At 40.3% G+C, this 25,942-nt stretch overlaps 1 protein-coding gene across 4 annotated transcripts in view; it reads right to left on the reverse strand.

Moving 5' to 3' along the window:
- The window catches only part of APP (amyloid beta precursor protein), a 148,546-nt gene that overhangs the window by 23,909 nt on the left and 98,695 nt on the right, over positions 1-25,942 (reverse strand). For all 4 annotated transcript variants that reach the window (XM_081859422.1, XM_081859421.1, XM_081859420.1 and 1 more), the window contains 5 exons: positions 17,800-17,933; positions 13,588-13,662; positions 12,104-12,262; positions 5,822-5,950; positions 1,952-2,051 (listed from right to left, as the gene is read on the reverse strand). In XM_081859422.1, coding sequence (XP_081715548.1) covers positions 1,952-2,051; positions 5,822-5,950; positions 12,104-12,262; positions 13,588-13,662; positions 17,800-17,933 — 597 coding nt within the window. The remainder of the gene's footprint in view (positions 1-1,951; positions 2,052-5,821; positions 5,951-12,103; positions 12,263-13,587; positions 13,663-17,799; positions 17,934-25,942) is intronic.

The following is a 25,942-nucleotide window of genomic DNA, read 5'->3' on the forward strand; positions in this document are numbered from 1 at the left end:
GTCAGAATAGATTTAATAAAATAAAATCATCCTATGTAGGTAATGTGTGATATAAAAACGTCACCAAGAAAAATCAATTGCTTGGATCCTAAAATAAATTCACCTGAGAAAGTTCAGGAAAGAAAAGAACAGAAAAAGTTCACCTGTACCCCTGAGAAGCTTCTCCAGAGCATCAGCAGGTCTTCTTGAGCAACATGGAAATGGAGTGTGGGGAGGAAAAGATGAAATGCTTTCCTTCCATGAACTTCCTTAAGTTAACTTTAGATCCATGCCTGATTTAGAGAGATTGTCTTATGGCATAACCTCCCCCATGACCATCCAACACTGATCAGGAGAGCTTCCTGATCCTCAGAATAAGTTTGAGGGCATGAGTGGAAATGCAGGGAGTAGGAAAACTTCCTTCTGTGAATATTTTTAAGTCAATGGATTCAAACCAGTCTAAATATTTTTAAATGTTTGCATTTTCTAGCCTCTTTTCTGAGGTGAACATCCCTCAAAGTGCACATCTCCCATTGCTTGCACCAGTTCTGCCAACATGCCCTCCTTTTGTCCTGATTTGAACACACTGTCTCTTCCTGCACTTTTTACTAACCTGAAAGAAAATTGACTCTGCAGCAGTCAGAGACAACCACCCCTAAATTTCAGATCAGTTGAGTTTATTCGATAAAAATTAACTCTTGACTATTTATTAGCATTAGTAGTATGCAATAATTCTGATAACTTTCTCTTGTCTGTGACCACACTGCTCTCAAGCATTTGGGGATAATTCTGATTCTTGAATAGCAGATCATTCTCCCAGCTCAAATTAAGTATGATAGATGGGACAACATAAATCAGCCTTCCCCAACCCGGCATCCTTCAGATGTTTTTTGGGGGGCTGCAGTTCCCATCATCCCTGACTACTGGGCATAGCTAGCTGGCATCAATGGGATTGGCAGCCGAAGACATCTGAAAGACCCCAGGTTGAGGGATGTTACTGAAACTGTTTCTGTTAATATATATTAATGAACTGCTCACATTGTTCTTTTGCTACCAACTCTCCCCTAATTTTATACGAACATAATTTTAAACTTTGCTTGTGGTGACTTTAACTTTAACTAGATGATATTTCAAATACTTTAAAAAGGGGGGACCCCAACGTTTAGCAGGATCACCAAAGAAACAACCACCATTGAAGTGTTTAAGCTGCAGTAACAAACATACAGTTTGGATAGCAATTGTATGAAGAGCTGAGTAATGGAGCGAAACCCAGCATCTGTTGAGACAAATATACTCAGCAACCAGATGCAAGACAGATGTTCATAGTAGTTCCAACCATCACTTAAGTACAGAAATCATATATCCCAGTCATTCATTAATAACATAGTATTGCTTATTGCCAAAAATGAGCTGCCCTAAAGTATGGAAATGCCTTTGGAAATCCATTTGCATATTTTGAAATGAAAGCCTAATTCATACAACATTTGCTAAGAACTGTCTAACATTTGACTATAAGGGATTAGGTCCTGTTGAAGGGTAGCTTATTACCATCACTTATTTAATGTATTTTATCCCACTCTCTGAGCGGCTTACAAATGATCAACAATAAGGTTTGCATCCCAAACCAGTTCACTTTAAGAGTTTTGCATACTTAGAGAAGAAATATAGCAAAAGCATTCCTGATTTCAAAGCACCACCCATTCAGGGTGGTTACACAGATAGCAGTTATTTCTCTTTCCACATAGATTCCCTCCCAGCAAACCCGGCATAGAATGTGTTGCATTAATTTTTCCCCACTCACAGACTTTTATCACCATTTTAATGTGAAAGCTACCATCCACTCTTAATACTAAAGGACCAAGTAGTTTTTAACTCATCCTCCTCTCCCCCCCCCCACCTGCTACAAATGAAAATTAACAGCCAAACTATTTTCAGGACAACAGATCACCGAGCAAAAAGTAAAGCAACTTACCGACTTCATCCTGAATCTCTTCAGCAACCGCTGGCACATTGTAAAGCAAGGAAAGAGACTGGTTCATGCGTTCATATGTCACACGTAGGTGTGTCATAACCTAAAGAATTTTTGAAAAACCCCCCCACAAAAAACAAAATCAGTTTACAGTCATGTGTCAAGGCCAATGAATCACGATGCAGTCCCCAGGGCAAGTTGCATATTTTTCAATGTGATTAAACTATGTAGCATCTTCCACTCCTAAAGGTCTGTGCAATAAAGGTGTGCCTTGATCAGACATCAAAATGTATACAAGTGACAAACCAGATGAAACTCACGAGGTTGGCCATTCTACCACTTACCACCGCCCCATGAACTCCACATGGCATTGCAACTGCCAACAGCACCTCCCTTGCTCAACCCCTGACAGGTCCATATGGGAGATGCTCCTTCAGATATTTAGGGATCAAATAGTTCTTCAGGTCAGCATAAGCACCTTGAATATGCAGGTCTTTAAAAACTGGTGTAATATGTAGAATCATAGAATCATAGAGTTGGAAGAGACCACAAGGGCCATCGAGTCCAACCCCCTGCCAAGCAGGAAACACTATCAGAGCACTCCTGACATATGGTTGTCAAGCCTCTGCTTAAAAACCTCCAAAGAAGGAGACTCCACCACACTCCTTGGCAGCAAATTCCACTGTCGAACAGCTCTTACTGTCAGGAAGTTCTTCTTAATGTTTAGGTGGAATTTTCTTTCTTGTAGTTTGGAACCATTGCTCTGTGTCCGCTTCTCTGGAGCAGCAGAAAACCACCTTTCTCCCTCCTCTATGTGACATCCTTTTATATATTTGAACATGGCTATCATATCACCCCTTAACCTCCTCTTCTCCAGGCTAAACATGCCCAGCTCCCTTAGCCGTTCCTCATAAGGCATCGTTTCCAGGCCTTTGACCATTTTGGTTGCCCTCCTCTGGACACGTTCCAGTTTGTCAGTGTCCTTCTTGAACTGTGGTGCCCAGAACTGGACACAGTACTCCAGGTGAGGTCTGACCAGAGCAGAATACAGTGGGACTATTACTTCCCTTGATCTACATGCTATACTCCTATTGATGCAGCCCAGAATTGCATTGGCTTTTTTAGCTGCCGCGTCACACTGTTGGCTCATGTCAAGTTTGTGGTCAACCAAGACTCCTAGATCCTTTTCACATGTACTGCTCTCAAGCCAGGTGTCACCCATCTTGTATTTGTGCCTCTCATTTTTTTTGCCCAAGTGCAATACTTTACATTTCTCCCTGTTAAAATTCATCTTGTTTGTTTTGGCCCAGTTCTCTAATCTGTCGTTTTGAAGGTCGTTTTGAAGTGTGATCCTGTCCTCTGGGCAGGCTAGGAGTGTGCCTGGCTAGGAGTGCTAACCAGCACCCTGGTGGCTGCATTCTGCACAAGTTGCATCTTCCAAACTGTCTTCAAGCCCAGTCCCACATAGAGTGTGTTATGATAGCCCAGTCTTCAGGTTATTAGAGCAAGGATCACTGCAGCCAAGCACTCTCTATCCAGGAAGGGCCATCGTTGATGAACCAGCCTGAGCTGGAAATAAGCCAGCGGAACCACCTGGATCTCAAGGGTCAATAGCAGGCCAAAGAGCACCTGCAAACTACTAACCCAGTCTCTCATTGGCAGTGCCACATCATCCAGAACAGGTTGTCTCCTCACTTCCCAGACCCGAGAACCCACAACACATATAAAAACTCCATCAAAATGCAGGCATCACCACTGCAACTCTATATTTTCAGAGAACAAGACAATTTGTGGTCCTGTCAACCTTATTGATTTTGTAGTTGAAAATCCATTAGGAAGTCACTAAGTAATTCACTCCTGTCATCCATGTCATAAAGAGGTACGGTTCTGAGGCAGATGTCTTCAGTGGTATGCTTTGTAGCTGTTCCCACCCATGTCAATGAGGATTAACTCTCATTAAAATTGCCTACAAAAACCAACATCAGCATGGCGCACAAGGTTGGGAACAGGCAGGTGAAGGAATTCCTAATCCATGTTCAAAAGGAACAATCACTTGCATGGGCTGGATCTGCCTGCCTTGCTCTGGGGACTGAAGGGAAGGTGAAAAGGATAAAGGGAATGTTCCCAGATAAACAAGAAGCAGCAAGACAATTTTAACCAAGAAAAGACAGTCACCACCAGTGCTTTCCTTGCAAGAGCAGAATGAACTTCTGCTTGTACGGCGGGACTTTATCCCTCTCCTCCTCCCCACACACCATCAAAATCTGCTCCAGAGGATTAGGAGAGCTTCCAGAGCAGATTTTTTTTGGGGGGGGGGTGGCTGCAGTGGGTGCAAAGAGGGATGTAAAGTCCCACTGCACTAGTGGAAGTCAACTCACACATTACTGGATCCAACCCAGAGTTTTATCTTCCCTACCAGTGACTGACACGTTTGCCGAGACTGAAACTTCAGGTGATTCCAGGTCAGCAGAATCCTATGCTCCCATGGTTATTTTTCTTAAACTTTAAAATGTTTTTCAGTTTCACGGATTCTAGGGATTGAAGCAGAAGTTCTTAAGAATTTTCAGACGCTGTCTGCTATTTTAATTCTTCTATATTTCCTTTGCCAGTTTTTACTCCTGCATAAATGTGTGAGGGTATTATTAAATCTTTGGCACACAGTCTAGAAAACTCCCTGTTAGGAAGCATCTAATAAGAAATTACAAATGGAAAGAAAAGAATTTTCTCAGCAGTATAGAGGTGTCCTTGGCTGCAGAGATAACTGAATGGTAAGCCTCATTGTTCTACACAGTATGCCACCAGGCCATCAGAAAGCCCTTATTCACAGCACTACCACATACTCTCAGAGATGGGAATATTTAAATAGTCCCTACTGCACAAGTTGCTCAATTGCATGTGAAACAGATAGGCTAGTGCCAACACACTTTTGCATCCGACCAGTTCACCGATGGGGCAACATGCATCAAACGATTATTGCTTTAATATGCATAGCCTGGGATTTTTGGCAGCCTGCCAGAAATGTCTAAATCGACCCAGAGGGGATCAGAATGCTGAACTGCTCCTAGTTTTCCCCATGGAAATGCCTCTAAAATGGCGTGTCCTGTAAAATGGGATGCCTCATGAGAATACCATTACAATGCAATAATTACTGGGATGGGCCACATATATTCATAAGCGGTGCCGAGAGGTCACAATAATGAATCAAGGAAAACTGTTGCACAATATAGGGACATATACAAATATATATATAGTCAGAGAAATTGAATGCAGAGCAGCGTGCAGGTAACTCGCAACTTACACTTATTTTACCTATGCAATAGCAGCTATGCATGAGTGGAAACAAGCAAACCCACTCTCCATTTATTTATCCCACCACCACCAACACCAGTGCAAAGCTGTGGCTGTGGGCATACCTTGCTTTGAGAAGGTGGTGCCTAGTAAGGAGGTGCCAGGCTTTTGGGAAGGAGGCAGGGACTCTTAAGATCCTGCCAGAGCCCTCGTACCTCCTTCGCAAAGCTGGGTAACCAGCCCTCCATCTTGAGGACCTGGTTCCTGGCTTTACACAATTTTGCTTACACACACAATGGCCAGGAAGGTCACTCCCGTGTAAGTTGCGAGTTACCTGTACTACAAAATCTATGTACAAAGCTTGACCTCTTAAAAATTGTTATAAAAACCCCATGATCCTACTACCAGACAGAGAGTATCAAAGATTTGGCAGGTATCATCATGCAAAGAGGGTTACTAGTTGACAATAATCGACTGCAAGCTTTGCAAACATTTTTTTTTAATGCCCTGCTTTTTAATTTATCAGTCTGAAGAAAGCAGCATGAGCAACTAACAAAAGTTGGGGGTCTCTGATGTACATGTTACCTGAGATCTGATCTGGGCGGCTTTTTTGGGATCCACCATACGGACGTGCTCAAAGTGCTTGAGGGTGTGCTGCCTATCTTTCTGCTCAGCACGCACGTACTTCTTCAGCATGTTAAACACGTGTCGAGGCTGCGGAAACAAAAATCAAACAAACCCACATACATAATTCACAGACCTCAGAGCAGAGTGTGATTCAAAGTCATCTCTAAGGAACATGTAAAGCCTAAATTCTAAGCGCTAAGGACACTCAGCCTGCTGAATTAGACCAATGGTCCACCTAGTCCTGCACTGTCTTCTCGCAGTGGCCAAACAGATCCCTGTGGGAAACAGGCAAGCAGGACTTGAGCACAACAGCACTCTTCTCACGTATTTATATATATATATTGGTAACTTTGCATTAATGTAACATTTTTATATGTAACGGTATTTTTATAATGTTTTGTTTAAGCTGTCTTTGTTGCTTCTTTTTTGTATACTGCTTAGAGAGGGCAAAAATTATTTACCGGAATAGTTGTAATTGAGGTGACCAAGTAGGGAAGCTTTTGTGAACTGGGAAATATATATATATTTAGGTCATCTGCAGTGTTAGAAATTAGCTAGGCGCCAGGCGCGTTTTGCAACTGGCGTGGGTCCACTTGCAAAATGTCAAGAGAAGGGATCTGAAATATTTTCCTTGGAGCTTGAATTTGTTGTATTCTGGGTTGTTTCATCTGATGTTTTAATATGTTGTAAACTGCTTTGAGATTTGTTCTTTAAAATATAAAGTGGTATAGAAATAATAATAATAATAATAATAATAATAATAATAATAATAATAATAATTCCCAGCAACTGTCATTCAGAGGCATACTACCTCTGAAGAGTGGAAGCAGAGCACAGCCATAATAGCTAGTAGCCACTGATAGCCTTTATCCTCCATGAATTAGTCCAATCCTCTTTTAAAGCCATCTAGGTTTGTGGCCTTCGTGGCCTCCTATGTAAGTGAGTTCGATAGCTTAACTATACACTGCGTGCAGCAGTAATTTCCTGAATCTTCTAACATATTTCAGCTTCACAGGATGACCAAGAGCTCTAGTCTTATGAGACAGGGAGAAAAACTTTTCTCTCTCACTTGCTCTATGCCATGCATAATTTTATAAGCCTTTATCATGCCACCTCTTACTTGCCTTTTCTCTAAAATAAAAAAGTCCCCAAAAGTCACACCACTGATTTGTTAAACAGGATTATGATATCAGCAGTTTATTTTCAGTTCCTTTGACTTTTTCACAGCTGCCCCATACTGGGTTGACATCTTCACTGAGCTTTCTATTTTGACCCAAATGTCTCACTCCTGGTCACTGACCACCAATGCAGACTCCATGAATGTATATGTTTAAAATTAAGATCCCCACTCGCCGCAACATGCATCACTTTATACTTGTTTACACTGAATTGCATTTGCCATTTTACTGCCCATTCATTCAGTTGAGCGAGGTCCTTTGGGAGCTCTTCATAATCTCTTTTTGTTTTAATGATCCTGAACAATTTATAAATTCTTTTTTTAAAAAAACTGGTTTTACATTGTCCACTTTCCAGTCTTCAGGTATGGAAGTTGATCTTAGCGACAAGTTGCATATTTCAGTTAGAAAATAAGCAATTTCACATTTGAGTTATTTGAGTAGTGCTGAATTCCACCCAATACATATACAATATTAATAATCCAAATCTTGCAGCTAGATACAACAGCTGGAATGTATTTGACAGAATTATTTTGTAAATTAAAATAAAATGTCTGTTCCATGTTGATATCTAAAAAGCCTTTAGGATAGCATCTAGTCAAGTATTCTCAGCTCTGTCCTGTCATATCCTCCAGCACATTCAGTTTCCACTGCTTTCTGTGCTGCATAACTGCATTAAGTAATACAATTACTCCTTTTTTTGAATAAGCACCAGTCATTTACATGTGCAATGTTAGATGTGCTACTGTTTGATCTACAATGCTTTGCTCTAAACAGCTCTGAGAGCTTTGTTACAGACAAATAAAGGCATTTAATAGACAGAATTACACGGTAAAAGTCATTGCTTTGGGCACAGCAAATAACTCACACCATCCAGGTTGATTTTCTAGGTTAGTTCACAGCAGCAGCACAATGCCACAAGCTGCAATACCATGCATTTTCCTTGGAATGAAGGACAACAACTGTAGTTTTGTCAAAACAAAAACTGTTCAGTACATTTTTAAAAGAAGTTTAATTTGGGCAATAGCATGGAATTTTAAGCTGTACTGATGTCTCTCATGGGCAGATAAGATTCTTGAAAACAGAACTGACTGCGCTTACATATAACCAGACTGGGTGGGCAATTAGCAATTCAAAGTTCCAAGAAAGCAGAGGAACTTCTGTGTGTAAAAGCAACCCGAATTCAGTTTCTCAAGGTTTATTTATGAATGAGATCACTCAAATTCAACATTTTTCAAGAGTCATCTTCTGCCGCTTTCATTACTAAGGAACGTATTTCACGTACGTTTCTAGTTCTACAGAATATTACTTCCCACAAAGAGGAAATAATACTAATCTAAACAAATCTGTAAATTACAAGATAGGTAATTAATTGTCAGTTTTCCTAGTTATTCTCAGTGAATACTAGGATTTGGATTGTGTGCAATGTAAACATTTGATTTTAACTTGCAGCTATGGAATTTAGGATGCCAAGGAGGAAGCTCACATCATACAGGAATATGTATAGAGATGTTTTGGATTCATACAGAGCTGCACCTATAATCTAAAATCACGGTTCTAGGATCACTTTATAAATTTTGAGATTTACCTTGCAAAGTAACAAATGCTTAGTCCTCTTTGATCTTTGCAAATTGCATTGGTGGTATTAAGGTTAAAGTAAGGATTCGGAAGATAAGACGGCAACCTCTCCAAAACCTGATATCCATTTGTAGTATAGAAGATTAAGTTGGTTCTTTTCTCAGGATAACTTGTGGATACAATGGAAGCTTGGTTTTTCTTGGAAGCCGAATGATTCAGAACCCGAACGCCAAAAACCCGGAAGTAAATGCTTCTGTTTTTGAATGCACTTCAGAAGTCAAATGGCTTCCGAGGCGTGTTTCTCCATTTGCTCCAGTGAAACTGCCGACCGCCCATTGCACCTCGGTTGTCGAACGGTCTTCCAGAACGGATTATATTCAACAACCGAGGTTCCACTGTAATATATTTTCTGTACAGTGGTACCTCGGGTCAAGTACTTAATTCGTTCCGGAGTCCGTTCTTAACCTGAAACTGTTCTTAACCTGAAGCACCACTTTAGCTAATGGGGCCTCCTGCTGCTGCTGCTCCGCCAGAGCCAAATTTCTGTTCTTATCCTGAAGCAAAGTTCTTAACCTGAAGAACTATTTCAGGCTTAGCGGAGTGTGTAACCTGAAGCGTATGTAACCTGAAGTGTAAGTAACCCGAGGTACCACTGTATAGTGGTACCTCAGTTTACGAACTTAATCTGTTCCGGAAGTCCGTTCTTAAACCTGAAGAACTATTTCAGGCTTAGCGGAGTGTGTAACCTGAAGCGTATGTAACCTGAAGTGTATGTAACCCGAGGTACCACTGTATAGTGGTACCTCAGTTTACGAACTTAATCTGTTCCGGAAGTCCGTTCTTAAACCGAAACCGTTCTTAAACCGAGGTGCACTTTCCCTAGTGGGGCCTCCCACCGCCAGTGCCCTTCCACTGATCGGATTCCGTTCCTGGACTGAGGTAAAGTTTGCAAACCGGGACCAGTTTTGCAGAGTTCATAAACCAAATCGTTCGTAAACAGGACTGTTCTTAAAACGAGGTACCACTGTAAACTCATTATGTTCTTTTCCCAACCTGCTACCCTCCAAATGTTTTGGACTCCCACTGCTATCAACCACAGCCCACCTGTCCAATGGCCATGGATAATGGGAACTGTAGTTCAACATTCCTGGAAGGCACTAGACTTGAGAAAACTGAATTAGAGTACAGTTTCTCAAGTACAAAGATAAGGTTAACTACTGATAAGGTTAACTACTGATGCTAGCACTTGTACTCATTGCAAGAATTACACAACACCAATACCTTTGTTCGAGTCATTGACCTTTGTGGTTAACAGTCTTTGCTGCCTGGTGAAATAAAATGCATTTAATAGCAACCCCACCAGCTGCCTTTCCATTTGGCTGCAGAAGAGTTCTGTGTTAATTTTTAAAGGCTGGAAAGAACACACTAATAGCAGGATCCAGCTCTCCACAATGTAGCTGAAAGTGCATAGTGCAACAACCTTGCTGAAAATAAGCAAGTCTTGATCTATTCAGAGCTGGGATGGGAAAGAAGGTTGGATGGCTGCCTGCCATGGATGCATTGCAGGGGGTTGGAATAGATGACCCTTGTGGTCATTTCCAATTCTACAATTCTATGAAACTGGTTGGGAACCCTATTTATCCCACCTTGGGTCCAATGATGGAAGGCAGGTAGGATGCAACCACCTGGGAGACCACGACTGCTGAAAGAGAAGTATTTTAAATATACTAAGCTATTTTGGATCTCTTATTCTCCAAAATGGATAACTGCATCAGCCTCTATCGAAGATTAAGTATGCAACAACTATAATTATTGGATCAATATTGTGTTTTAAATATTTATAAGCTCATGCAAAAATCCATATTCCAGATATGGTTTGTCGCTATACCTCCTGTGTGTTGTGTGTCTGTGTGAACTAAACAACTGGGGGAAAACATTACTCATAGAAACCAGCAGGGGCTGTCTGAGCTCTATAAAATAACTTCCCATCTATACAGAAATTATTTTCACTCATCTTATTAATCTTTGTCAGAAGACATATTCATTTTTACAATTCTGATTTTCCTTGTTTACACACATTATACAGTATGCTCATCAATTGTGATGGGTATCCTAAATTATTGATTACCGAGACTGACAAATTTATTGCCAGTCTCACATCAGACAGAATTGTAATTCTCACCTAAATACACTATAAATAGCAATAATACCCCCCCCCAAAAAACCCCACATCTTTGTGGGCCTATAACTTCTACCTACGTATTTCTTCCTCTCCTTCTATAGCCTAATGTATCTTCAGAAAATGCAGAATAATTTTGAAAATATATTTAAGTTCTTGCCTCTCTACATTAAACTGTTTGGTTCTGACAGTGCACAAGTATTCCACTCTGCAACTCTTTTATTTCTATCCTAAATATCTGTGCTTGTGCTATGTACCCACAAAACTAGCATGTCCAGCTTTGTAACACCATGGGTGCTAAATGTACAACGCCAGGTTGTTGCATTATTATTTTAATCTGGAAATAGCAACTTGGGGGTGGTGGTGACCAGTCATGACCTTTTACTTATCTCACCATGGTCCTGAGGGCAGCCCTCCCAATTAACACCAAAGGGTGCAAATTTCCAGGTGTAACAGTATCTTTGGAAGGTGATTCCATCAGCACTACGGACGGGAGGAATGGAGCATAAGAATGCAACATCAAGTCACATGTAGTTTGGGTACAGCAGTTGGTATGCTCCATCCTAAAACAGTTCTATACTGGTTCATCAAGTCGCTGGGTAAGATCAGCTTTTCTCAGAATTTTTCATTTGCAAACCACTTGAAAAATCCTGGGGGTATCAGTGGACTATTAACAAAACTTTCAAACCAAATAAGAAAGCTCAGTTGATATCAAGATTGTCCTCACAGGTATGACGAGAGCACACACTGGCAGAATAGTCAAAAGTTGCGCCACTTGTCACAAACACTGCTTAAGATTGATTTAACCCTCAGGTTCAACCCCCGTAACACTTTTACAAAACTGTGTGAAACAAGTAGTGAGCTGGCACAGGAAATGATTGCAGTCACATTCATACCATGTCATATGAGGGAAAAGAAAACAAGGTTGATTTGTAGCACATATTGTATCTTGGACAATATATTCTAGTGATTTCCCAACAGCAACAGCATGAACTTTTAAATCCATGCCGTATGTTTAAAGGAATGGTACCATTATGTGATCTCTGGTGACTTTTAAGAGATCTTTAAGAGAACTTAAGAGAAGGCTCTCAACTCCACACAAAAGTATCAGATGTACTTATAATCCCAAGCATGTTTACTCAAACGTAAGTCTCAGTGGGTTCAATGGGGCTTTTCTCACACAAGTGTGCATGGATTCGCTTAGGTGGAGACTAAGCCCCACTTGGACTCAGTGGAACTTACTTCCAAAGAAACATGCATAGGACTGGGCTGCTGACCTATGTTTATGCCAATCCTTATTTTGCTTACTTTGGGAGGGACAGCCTGCAGAGCGGTGATGTAGTTCTCCAGAGCAACACGGCGACGGTCATTGAGCATGGCTTCAACTCGTGCCATGTGAGTCTCCACTAGCTGCTGTCTCTCATTTGCAGCTTCTTGTTCCAACGATTCCACCTTCTCTTGGAAGTGCTGTTGTAGAAGAAACACAAGTTGTCACAAGACAGCAACAGGAAACTTGAAACCAGCAGATGCCACCCAACTGATTCTAAAACATCCCATTTTTAAACTGACTCGGAATTGCACTGAATAAACTGGGAGCTTCTGGCATTTAGCGTTTCCTGCATTTCTTATTATCAGGTGCTGCCAATCTTTCCCACTCTCTAAAAATCATGGAAATGACATTTCCGTATGATCCAGTGATGTGGCTTAGTTTCCACTTGGAGAGCCAACAACATAAAAATTGCTTGAGTGTGCATAATCAAGGAAAGAAAATCCATTCTTCACCAAGCTAATGATCAAAAAGCACAGATCTCTTTTTTCCTTTCCTTTCAAAAAAAAGCCAGTAATTCTAAACTGAAGGGTTTTTAAAGCAAGGGAGGAAGCAAAAAACGAAGAGGTCCCAATGAACACTCAGTTACGTCTTAAGCATGCTTGGCACCAGTAGCTGGACATGTCAGGCACTGACAAGGGCCCCAGGGGTTCACAGCTCAACCCCTCACAGGCCTGACCTGCCTGTGTTGCCACTCACTGCCACCCCACTGGGCAGCTGTTTTAGCAGTGGATGAGTGATGGTACTCCTTCTGGATGGGAACTGAGGTGTGTTGCTGTGTTGTGGCAGCAATATATAAAAATAAAACCATGCAGCTGTGTGTGTGTGTGTGTGTGTGTGTGAGAGAGAGAGAGAGAGAGAGAGAGAGAGAATGTGAGTTAGTTCAGTGTTAAGGCCCCATCGGTGTCACTGTACAGATGTTCGCCCTGATATTAAGTTTGGAACCCAAATACCCAACAGGCACACAGAGTTTTGTATGCACAGTGGTTAAGCTCAGACTTCTTCACAGCTACACCTCACAGGTGATGGGTACCATATCATCTTCATCACAGAATTCAAAGAATATGTAACGCATCCATGTTAAGATCACAAGGAGCCTCCACCCATGCTTCCTTCAAACCATAAAGATGTGGCAAATTGCACTGACAGGGTTGCAGCATGACTGAACATGGAAGTCCTGACTCACACGTTTTTCAAATTACATGGAGAAGATGTAGCAGTATCCATCTCTTTTTCTCAAAAGGACTATCAGCTGTATTGGTATCGTATGACCAGGATTTAAGCCACCTAGACTTGTGAAGGCAGATTCCACATTGTGTTGAGGGAGTGATCTCCAAATTCACAGGACAGAACAAGTAACCCTACATTTTCAAACCTCAAGGTACACACTGGAATTCAGTTTGGCTACACATTTATTTTTATTTTGCAATCCTAATTGGTATGGAACATTCCTTTTTCTCCTTACCTGGATGACTGCCTTTTTATCAGCCTTTGGCAAATTCTTTGCTTGGTGTTCTGCCTCCTCCCATTCCCTCATGACCTGCCCAGACATAAAATACAAAACGAGCAAACTGTATTAGGTTCATACTCAGAAGGTGATTTGAGATACTTGGATGGTAGAAAAAATAAAATTAATCCAACAAAGCTATTTCGTGCTGGCACCCGCAACACTTTTATCAATTTATGATTACAGGCACCTGATTTTTATTTTTACAAAAAAAGCAGCATTGTTTTAGGGTATAAATTTTTAATTATTAGCTCATGTATCCTCCCAATAATGAGCACAGAGCAACAAAACTAAATGTAATGTATACACTGCCTCTCAAGGACAGGTTTCAACCCTGCTACTCTGTCCACCCCACCAAGCTAACTATGACCAATATGAAAATAAGTCAGGTTTTAAATGGAAAGCTGGAAAACAAATGGGCAAAAATTGAGTTTCCCTTCAATATACCACTTACTGTGAAGTGTTTTAGTTTTTCTGCAACAATGACATACGGCTAAGATCAAACTGACAAGCAAAATAACACACTTCTGAAACTCTTTCCCACAATTAGCGCTTTGAATTTTCACAACAGGCCTTTTCTTTTTTTTGAGGGGGCAGAAACTGAACAGTTATATGAATTAGTGAGCAGATTCTATTACATATTATGCTCAGGGATTATGAAACACAGAAGGCAGATGATTTGTGAAACCATATATTAAGAGATCAGGTTCTTCATTCCCTAAGTATGTACCCCTCCCCCCCGCTTAAAGACCAAAGTACGGTACCTTGAACATTATTGAATCTATAGCATTAATTTAAATATCGGTGTGATCTGTGATTTCATCTGACACACTTTTTAAATATAAAAAAGAAAGCTTAAAAGCAGCCAAGGCATAGAGGAAAGAAGACTGAGACTGTGGGTCTGCTGTAGCTTTATTTTTTGTGTATGTATGTGTGTGTGTGTGTGTGTGTGTGTGTGTGTAGATAAGTACATAGATGATATAGATAGATAGATGATAGATAGACAATAGATGATAGATATAGATAGATGATAGTGTGTGTGTGTGTGTGTGTGTGTGTGTAGTTTTGGAGGGGAATGGGGAGGTTGTGTGCTTTTTTTGCAAGGATTTTTTTTTAAAAGGGGCACAAATATTTTGCCTGTTCTTCTGGAACGGAGGCTGTAAGTGCTGGAATTTTTTTTCTTCAGTGAACCTGCTATTTTGCAGTAGCTTTGTTAGTTTATTAGCTGTGCCTCCAAAATGGGGGAGTCCTGAACTAAGAATCCATGCAGCTACATCTTTTGTTTTTGTTATATTAATTACAGACACTGCGGGTGGGGGTGGATAACTGGGCTCGCAGTGTGTGGTGTTTGCCACAACCAGCCCAGGCACAGCACACACAGCTAAATGTCACTGGTGCCAATGGGTACTTTTAAAACTAAGCCTCATAGCTGTGTCCCCGTCCCCCCCACCCCCAATTTTTGTGGTGTGTGTCTGGGCAAGGAAGGGACAAATCTCCCTTCCCTTCCTTGCTGTGAATCTAATAAGAATCATTCCCTTGCGGCTATAATTTTTAAAAAACAAAAACAAAAGATGAGCTGAATGCTATGAAATTAAGCTTAACATATAGTTCAACCTTAATCTTTTCCTTTACCATGAATTATGATATTTGCATTCATACCCCCCAGTCTTGCTTGCAAATGGTTTATGTACTGTTGCTTTAAGTACAATTCTTCACACAATAAGTTTTTCCTTTTGTCTTTTTAACCAACCTTCAAATCTAAAGTGCACATGGCTAACACACTCTGTGGAAATTAGCATTACAGTAGTACCTCGGGTTACATACGCTTCAGGTTACATACGCATCAGGTTACAGACTCCGCTAATCCAGAAATAGTACCTCGGGTTAAGAACTTTGCTTCAGGATGTGAACAGAAATTGTGTGGTGGCGGTGCGGCAGCAGCGGGAGGCCCCATTAGCTAAAGTGGTGCTTCAGGTTAAGAACAGTTTCAGGTTAAGAACGGACCTCCGGAACGAATTAAGTACTTTACCTGAGGTACCACTGTATTGCCAATGTGATAAGACAGTATTCGGCTTGAGCAATTTTTCAACATCTCTCATCTGCTCCTCAAACATTTTAAGTATGAGGAAGGTGAGATTATAAAATGGCAGGTCATGAGGCTGGTCTGAAGAGATGCAAATTGGGAGGCCCAGAGTTCAGTCTGGTGCAGGGATGATAAATACCTTGCAGAACTTGAAGAGCCTGATTATCTTTTAAAAAATAAGACACTGGCCCAAGCTGTTATTTTAGCAGGCTATGTTTTTGTCATCAGTTAGATCTGAATGGTCTATTTACTCTAGCTGGTCAGAAAAATTCATCAGCTTCTGCCAGACACCATCCACATACATAAGTGTTGCAAGAAAAGGAAAAATAAAAACATTTTGGGTTTTCGTTTTTTGAAGGTCACGGATTTAGAAATAATCTATTTTTTCAAAAAATCATCTGTGGGGGATGGACAGACCCAAGTGATGGAAACAAGAATAAAAATCACTAGATTAACATGCAGTCATTGAAGAAGGGCTCCTCAAGAACCATGAAGTTGTCCTATAAGTGCTTATAAAGCTATTCTCCTTCATTGAAAATACAAAGCTATCGCAGCCATACAGATTTATGATACTTCAAAGACTTGGCTGTTTCATGCCGAGAAAATGACAACTTCTGGGCTGAGATTTAAAGAAGGCAGCCATTTCAAAGTCAAACTGTTCTCAGAATTCAGGACACACAGCATGATATAATGCAGGGAAATGGATGGAGAGAAGAGACAACATATGCCATCCATTATTATCAAGGCATATTCTAATCACACCAACCCCATTGTACTTCAAAAAGGAGATTTTAGATTTTATCCTGAGTTAGGTGTTCTACACAGCAAGTTTTACGATTATCAGCAGTTCTGATATGTCTGAGGGAAAGGGCATATGGAAAACACCTGCCAACCATGAGGTAATTCTCAAAAAAGCAAAACAAAAACCCCAAATGTCTCTACTAGTTATATGAAGAACACTGTAAAACCTAAGCAGGTGTTATGGCATGACTGCCAAGAGACTGGGCAGTTCTGCCTGCGCCTGGACAGTTGCTACATGGTCAGTCCTGAGAAGAAGAGAGCTATTTGCTTCAGACCACAGAGACAGCTGTCCGGAATGAATTTGTATGAGGACATGTTAAAAGAAGCTACAAAGCAGGCAAGCTTATATGTCCTAGGAATAAAAACCTTAAGAAACTTGATAAGGTGAAATCAGTGTGCATGACAGAGTTTTCCTGACGCTTTCAATGAAGATTAAAAACAAAAACAAAACTCTATATGAAGATTTGAAAACCCACCACCACAAAGCCATAACAATCAGGCTCTCCTCACCCATTTCCTAGAGTGGCAGTGCACACATAACATTAGAGCTGTAAATGTTTCAGAAGAGAACAACCAAGATGGTCAATGGGACAAACCAATTCCCCTTTGAGGAAAGGCTAAAATGGGGCTTTTCAGTTGAGAGAAAAGGTGAGTGGAAACAGGTGAATACAATTATGCAATGTGTGGAGAAAGTAAACAGGCAATGAAATACAGTAGCACAAATATTAGAGGGCATTGTTGCATGTTTCCCCCCACCCACCCAAACATCCTTTCAGCTCCAAATGTCTCACTGCACTTTGCACAGAACCATAATATACCGTATTTTTTGCTCTATAAGACTCACTTTTTCCCTCCTAAAAAGTAAGGGGAAATGTGTGTGCTTCTTATGGAGTGAATGCGCAGCTATCCCAGAAGCCAGAACAGCAAGAGGGATTGCTGCTTTCGCTGCGCAGCGATCCCTCTTGCTGTTCTGGCTTCTGAGATTCAGAATATTTTTTTTCTTGTTTTCCTCCTCCAAAAACTAGGTGCATCTTGTGGTCTGGTGCGTCTTATAGAGTGAAAAATCTGGTAATTCCTGCCCACCCACCCAAATTGGTTCTATGAAAAATGCAAGTCTAATATGTACCACTTTTCTTTCACTGCATGTCAGTAGACTGACTGTCAACAACAACAAAAACTTGTGCAGTAAATTATGCAAGGAGAGGTCTTCTGGCCCATTTTAGGGAGGAGAAAGGATATCAAGCTCCAATAGGAAGATCAGTTTATAACACCAACTTGCAGCTCACCTGAGACATTCTTTCACGGTGCTTGGCTTCAAGCCTCTCTTTTGCTTTTTGGAAATGGGAATGCTCATTCTCATCACCAGGTGTCTCCAAGTACTTGTCAACAGCATCAGGAGTGCTGGCAGCTGTGGTGGGAACTATGGAGGGGGATTTACAAAAGGAATAAAGAGGCAAAAGGTTCACTTTAAAAGTGAAATATAGAAGCATCTGTACACTTCCAATACACGGCAGCTATTTAAAGCAACTAGCTACTGGAGAAATATAAAAAGAGGATGGTTCATAAAGAGAAGATTTTGATTCATGGCAGTGGGAGGGGGGGACCCCACACAGATAAAAGATTTTGCCCACATTAGGAATTAAGAAAGCATGCAAAAATTCAAGTTATTCCAGTTCACGTAAAATATATAAACAATCAGAAGAGGCAAGGATTTTAAAACTAAGTACAATACTGTGTTTTGAAAACAAACATGTGCCCCAACACACATGCACATATTTCAAAAACATCTCCAGAGGCAATTTAACTCCCGAGCCATACTGCCTGAGGTCCAGAGGGAGCATATTACCACTCTGTTCTACAAAACCCTTTTCTTATACATAACTTCCAACAACATATTTGCATTTTCTGACTGTTCTATACACCTAACCATTTTTATCATCATGTTAGAATTGCTGAGATATACTTTGGTTCTATGTTTTCTATTTTACTGGGAGACGGAAATAGTGTACTAACAAAGATTTGATATACTGTATGCAGCTCCACAAATTTCTAACTTCCAGAAAAAGGCCACACACTTCTGTTTCTCATTATATGACTGACATTAACAATTCCTAATGGTCAAATGCCAAATTTCACTGCTAATAATTTGGGGTTTGACCAAACTTTCTTTTACCTTTAAGTGGAATTAGGAACAGCCAAAGCTGCCTTATAGGCTAACTATGCTCCCAGGAAAGGTCTTTAAATTCCCCTGCTACCTAACCCTTTCAAGTGGAGTACTAAACCTGAGAGTTTCTGCAGGGAAAAATATGTTTCTGACTACCACTACACTACAATAATTTCCCAAAATACAGATAAAAAAATCAAAAGCTTATTTAAACATGAAATTGTAATCTGTACACATGCAGATAAGCACTCAAAGTATCTTCCCTGGGATTTTATTTCCCTATATTATTGTTTATCCAAAACTCAAAATGTATTTTAAGCCCTTTTGCAGCATTCTGAATTTTCAAGAACTGATGGAGGAGTAAACTTTCCAAATAGAAGAAATGAACATGAAATGCATTTGACAATCAATTTAAAAAATGCATTTCCAAACTGAAAGATGCTAAATATTTCACATTTCAGTGTTTCCGCAGAAGCTGTTATATAGTTGTATGTGGCACAACCCATATATGACCATTTTTGAGAACCTCTGAAGGCATAGGACATACACAAGTTAGAAAAATGTACATTCTTATGAGCATGCATATGTGAGTACAACTTCACAGTTTTAGTTTCGAAGACAATCAGTACCAAAGATTTAAGGTACAACTACTTGTGCGATGGCTCTTTCTTTAGAAAGACTCAAAATTATCTGCAGAAAGTGCCACCCAAATTACCTATCAACAATAGAAAAGTTCACAGAAACATCTCTCTACTGTCACTATTATAGGTAGGATGACGACGCAGGTGTTGTATCCTGCAACTGTTGACAGAAAGGTTATCAGTTCCCTGTTAGACAAACAGCTAGTTTCAGCATAGAGTCTATGTTAGGAATGGTACCAATACTAATTGAACAAGTGGGACTGCACAAGCTGTAGCCGTGTCCAGCAATGGCAAATTTCTGTATGTTGCACAAAGCAAACCACATCGATTTGAGGCATGTCCAATTTGTACTGCTAATATTTTCCCACAAGGCAAAAGAACCTGTTTCCAAACTGATTTCTGAGAGATAAATGCATAGCCCTGGCTCACCCCACTGGGGAATGCAGATGGCTTCTCCAAAAGAAAGCACATCTGAGGCAAAGCTATCACATTTTGCTGACATCCAGACTACAGTACTTTGCACCCGGAAAAATATGAAGTCCCCTTGACAAAAAAAAAAAAAAAAAGGAAGAAGGAAAAAAAGGAAGTTGCAATGAGAAGTGTTTGCACAGCAATCTTAGGCACTCAGCAGTTAGTGCTTGCAAAACTCATGATGCAATGCCTTCCATTTGGCGGTCATGTCATTTTCTGACTTTTAAATTTTAAACTTTTTTTAATTAATATAAGCTGGCTGCTCCACTATCATCCCTGAAAATAGAGCACACAGCAAGTACAGCTGCACCAGGATGTGGTGGTGGTGGTGGGGAGGTAGAGGCAGTTGACCCCACGACACTACTGTATGGTAGCAAGATGGAAGGACTGGTGCAGTTCAATACTTGACTGCTGCCTGGGGCAACTGCTGTTCACTTTAGGCAACATATTGCATAGTTGTGCCAGAGAGCAATGTAGCCCTACAAGGAAAGAATAAGAGGCAAACGAGATGTGTCAGCAGCAGATCAGATTGCTTAACTTTTGTGCTTCCCCTTTCACATTTAAGGAGGAGAGTCAGAAGAAGAAGAAGAAGAAGAAGAAGAAGAAGAAGGAGAAGGAGAAGAAGGAGAAGGAGGCAGGCTTGCTTCCAAGTGGCCTGCTCTTCTACTCCCACAAATGTCATTCTTCGTACGAGCTCGCTTCCAGCACCAAAGACTGTCTGAAGTGAAATGTTCCAGTGACTATGTGTGGGATGTGGGGCTAGAGGGTTGGCTGGATGGAAGATAGTTTAGCACAGGGATGGGAAGCAGGTGACCCTCCATATGTTATTTGACTACAACTCCCATCATCCCTGACTGACAGGTGCGGCTAATACCAGTTGGAGCACCAACACCACCCTACACTACTGTCTCAGAATAAACATATATTTCACATCACCAAGAACTGGTTCGCATAGTTGTCCTTTACAAGGTGAATCTGGTTTGATACCCAATAAATTTATTCTGTCATTCAGATTAGGGATTAGGAACCTGTGGCCCTCTAGATGTCGATGGATTACAACTTTCATCTCCCCTGACTGCTGACTGAGGTTGATGGGATTACAAAGCAAATGGAAGTCCATTGGTTCTCCACTCGCAATTTAGCATCCCTAAAATTATCAGCTAAAGGCAAACTGAAAACTGAATTGGACAATGTGTGTCCTGAGGCATGCACAACCCACACCCCCAACTATTCACAGAGCACAAGATGTGCACATCTGCATTATGCCCTTCAGAAGTAGGGCTAGATGAACAAGCTCACCTGGAGTCAAACCAACAGAGCAGTTGAACTGCAAGAACAGGGAAGCCCTGAAATTCAGCAGCCTCACACAATAGCATTTCTTTCAAAGCTTTCTTTCCCTGTCTGTTTTCTTAGCTTACATGCTAGCATTAATTCTGCATCCTACTTAGCACCAAGATGCTAAGAAAGCTCTAATTTGGGACACGTGCTGGGTTTTTAATACAGATAGTGCACGTTAAATACATAATGTCTTTTTATTACATGACATTGATTGTAGCTGGGGGGGGGGGGAGAGTTACGTTATGTAAATCTTAAGAGGTTGCTTCAACATCAATTCTGTGAATACATTCCAAACACAACATAATACATTCTTGCTGTAAAAATGAGCACGTTTATGCCCTATGTAAAAGCCAAAAGAAGCCAAACAAACAAATGTATGTTACTTCTGTGCACCTCCTTTTAAAAAACTGGATTAAATTGCTAGTTTAACCTCAGACTAGCTTATATGTCTGTCTCGCTTTTTGACTTTACCACGCTTTCCATTTTAAGGGTGATGGAACAGTATTTTAATGCAGATAAGTCCAGCGTGATTTTTATTCTCAGCCACTCCACGGCACCTAGCTAGTTGTAAATTGGCTTGACTGAGTACTTTTTGTCACCTGCATCCAGGGATCAATATCAACTCACACACCATGGGGCAATTTCAAACTGACATGCACTTGAATCATTGCAGCAAAAGGATTTACTACTGTGTGGGTTAATTACAGCTCCTCGTTCTGCCACTACCATGGCACTAGTCCACTGCAGAAATGTGCAGACTAGAATTAAATGCTGTAGTATGAGGCTTAACCTTCAAGCCTCTCAATGAAAGATATTTTAGCACAACTAAATGCTAGTTTAACTACTACAGTTGAAGAGTCCATTTTCAACAATACTCAAAGTGCTTTATGATCGTATTTGTCAAAATAACACTGATATATAATCATTACTGTTTGCTTGTTACAATCTTTTCCTGGGAAACAAAAGTAGGGACGGTATATTTCAAAGACAATCCTGTGATCTTGAACTCTGAACCTAGGTTTTCAAAATTCAAGTCTCTTACTCTTTTCTTCCCTGCTCTCTTAAAACTACGTGTATGAATCAAAACAGTTACTTATTATTATTATTATTATTATTACTGCTGAAACTTCATAGAATAAAATGTTTAAAGCTTTTAGCGTCTGTAGCACTTCTGGGTAAGGAGAACACACTCATAAGCACACTGTTGGAGAGGGTAATTACTCTTTAAAACAATGCACCTGCAATTTCAAAAGAAACTGTTATGCAAACCTAATATTTCCAAGCAATAATACTGTCTAGATTATTCCACTATCAGCTATAAAATGGTTGAAGCCAACAAATTTTAAGATATTGCTAAATCACTCAACTCACTAATGAGACTGGCAAAATCCCCAAAAAATTGTGTTTCATTTTCTGGCAGCTTGAGGAAAACATCCGAGAACTAGAGATAAGGAACATTTTCTTTTAAATAGTTTCTTGATTTCTCTGGAACTGGATGGTGCCAATAAAGCAACAAAAACTGGCTTGGTTGGATTCTCTGAGGAACAAAACTAAAGCAGAATGCAAACCTGGTTTTGCTGAAAATTAACTGCAAAGAGAGAATCAGGAAGATGTCTGTGAAATCACTAGACAGGATGCACCTTGATTTGGCCAAGAAGCAGTGCCAGTTCCTCACTCCATCAGTACACAAGAGGTGATGTGTTCAATGCTCTTACGTTGATTGCCAGTTCTTACAGACAGCAGATGCATTTGGGACACTGTTAGAATGAAGGGAATAAGCTGCAGTTCCAGGCTGCTCTCTGCCTCCTTCAAAAGCTTTTAATTCAGTTTTTGATTAACCAACATTTAGCATAAGGTCCAAAACCTATAAACAGTGGTTTAACTTAACTATGGTTTCTTGAAGCAAGCCATCTTCATAACAATTGTTTAAAGTTGTCTTGTTTTAAACAAAGTCAAGAAGAACTAGGGTTTGTTGAGTTTGGACAAAATTGACTATAGTTCATCAAAAATAGAAGTGAAGGCTTCCGAACTCCTGCTTGTGGACATGCTGGAGGAGAGGGCCTGAGTCTTACTGTGACTTGTTTCCTTCACAATAAACAATGGTTTACTGTAATGTGCAAATGCAATTCTACAAGGGCAGCACTGAGATGGAAGAGAAGGAAGCTGGCAAGCAAGGCCAAGAGAGAAAGCAGAAAGACGGGGAGGGGGGGCTGGCTGAAGTTGGTGGGGTAGTGCCCCATTCACCCTGATGGACCCACCTCCAGTAGAGAGCCCCTAATCCAGGCTTCCTCAACCTTGGCCCTCCAAATGTTTTGTGACTACAATTCCCATCATCCCTCACTACTGGTCCTGCTAGCTAGGGATCATGGGAGTTGTAGGCCAAAAACATCTGGAGGGCTGAGGTTGAGGAAGCCTGCCCTAATCTGATATATTCTGCCAATTTGAGAGTGAAATGAAATTCAACAATTAAAAATAGCAGCTGTGCCATAAATCATTTTTCCACAATACAAATATATGGGCTAGGATCCAACAGAGTAAGTCCTGTGATATTAAAGGGTGTGTGTATAGATTTACTTTTTATAAACAGCAGCTACTCCAGACCACACAGCAATCCAGGCAATTCATAAACATTGGGATTACAGGTTTTAAAGGCAAATATTTGAGTGTGTGTAAGCCCCATTATTGGCATCCAGCCATGTTCTAGGTTAACCCAACCCCTTTCATAATTGCAACGTTATTAACACACACAAAAAACAACAATGTATTACCCATACAATTAATCACACTTAAGGTGCACAGCATGCATTTCTTTTTAAGTTATCTTAAATTATGCTGTGCTTTAACAGTTGTGGGGGGGAAATCCACCCTGAAATATAGTATTGAGATTTCCTCAACTCTAAATTCTACTGGAGGGGGGTGGGGGAGAAACTAAAGGTTAAGTGGATTCTATGCATGCATGCAAGGTAATATTTAAAGTAAGTTCACTGTTATCCACCCAGGTCTGACATTATCTCATTTGTTTGCTAAAATAAATGTTGCTTAGCATTTCTAATGCCTGATGGCTAGCTAATTTCAATAAGACTAGAGAAATAAAATAAAAATTATGAAAAAGTTATACTGTTTGTGTATATCTTGTGTTTCTTTATATAAACTAAATGCAAAAAGGTAATAAAATAAATACTGCATAGTAAATACTATTAAAATGACTAGAACAAATTTCAAACAATAAAATCAAAGGGTGAGGGGAGAGATATTCCTCATGAAAATTGGGATACAAACTTTTATCCACATTAAAAGATCAGCAAAATAAAAAGGTCCTAGCCACTCACCAGATGCTTAAAAGACAGGTTGTCAATCAAAAATTTCAAGGAAGTTCTACAACATGGGTGCCACATTAGAAAAGGCGCTGTCTTACACCCCAACTAATTATGCTTCTGAAAGTGGTGAGATGCACTGTGGGGTCTCTAGTGTTGAGCACAGTATGTCAAGATTGCATGAGGGGTGGTTTTCCTTCAAACAGCATTTTACTCTGATATAAAGTTTATGATGTATGATGGTGTGCTCTTGATTAAATGGTTACTATCTCACTCAGGAACACTATGCTGAATAAGCATCTGAGGTGAGAAACTGTCTGAAACTGTATTGGTTTCTAGGCCTTCTTCCTCCCAAAGGAGAAGGAAGTACATTGAGCTGACAAGGAAGCAACTGAGGGTTCTATCGTTAATCCAGTGTCTTGGAAACCAAGAATTCAGTCTGTCATACATCGGCTCTAGTAAATGGACCTTTGAGATTCAGGGCAAATTCACATTTGCAAAAATATTAATTGGTGCAGCCGGTCTTGAATGTTACTAATTCATACTATAGATTGGATGACTGATGCATGTTTGAATTATCTCTCTAGTTTCTACTCAGATTTGACCCAATAGTGCAACTATAACTCATTTTCCTAATGAAAACTGGTTTGGTTGAATTTAATTTGATGTGCTTCAAGATTTGGAGTCTCTTCAGAGAGTCTACCTGAGGGGGCAACTTATCAGGCTTTCCTTTGTCACAGAAGGCATGAAGTAGTGTGACATGTTTCAGTATAAAAGTGAGAAGCCTTAACCTTTAAAGTTATCTCAGATGAAAATGAGGTGAAATATCCCTTGCTAGATAGAAGACAAGAGAGAAAGAGAAGCAGCCTATATTTCATGCTGAGAAGAAAAGGCTGGAATTGTGTTTATGGAATTCGATTTGCTCTCTCTCTTCAGGTCCCCCCGCCCATGGGAATTCTATGAGGCAGAGCTGAGACAACAGGACAGTTACATCAAAGCTATTATATGCCTTATTTGGTTCAGACCACAGTTCAGTTTTTCAGCTTTTAAAACTATAAAAACTATCAATTTTAATCAATCTCCCCACAATACTATATGACGTCTGCTGTGTAGCTACCTTAAATATATTTCTCAAATGTACATTTTTGTTTGTTTTAATCTTGTACAAATCTGCTGTTGGGTTTTTTGCTTTTGTCTCATACAAATATTTTTTAAAATATATCCTAGAACCTTTGGTTTACAGACCTTTGGACAGATCTTTGCCAGGGCCACCCTAACGGTCAATATTTTAACAATTTGAGACCTCTGCTAGAAATTGGGGTGGGGTAAGGATGGTGTCAATAGAAGACTGTGTTGAAAAATGGGACATACAACTTTCCAAAGAATAAAGCAGTCCAGATGATCTGAAAAGTTAGTCCAATAGTCCAACAAAGCACACTATAGCTAATGATGTTGATGTTTCTGCAAACCAAATGTTTCTGCAAACCAAAGACTTACCACA

Source organism: Podarcis erhardii, assembly GCF_964252035.2.
Source record: "Podarcis erhardii genome assembly, chromosome: 4".
Lineage (NCBI taxonomy): Eukaryota > Metazoa > Chordata > Lepidosauria > Squamata > Lacertidae > Podarcis > Podarcis erhardii.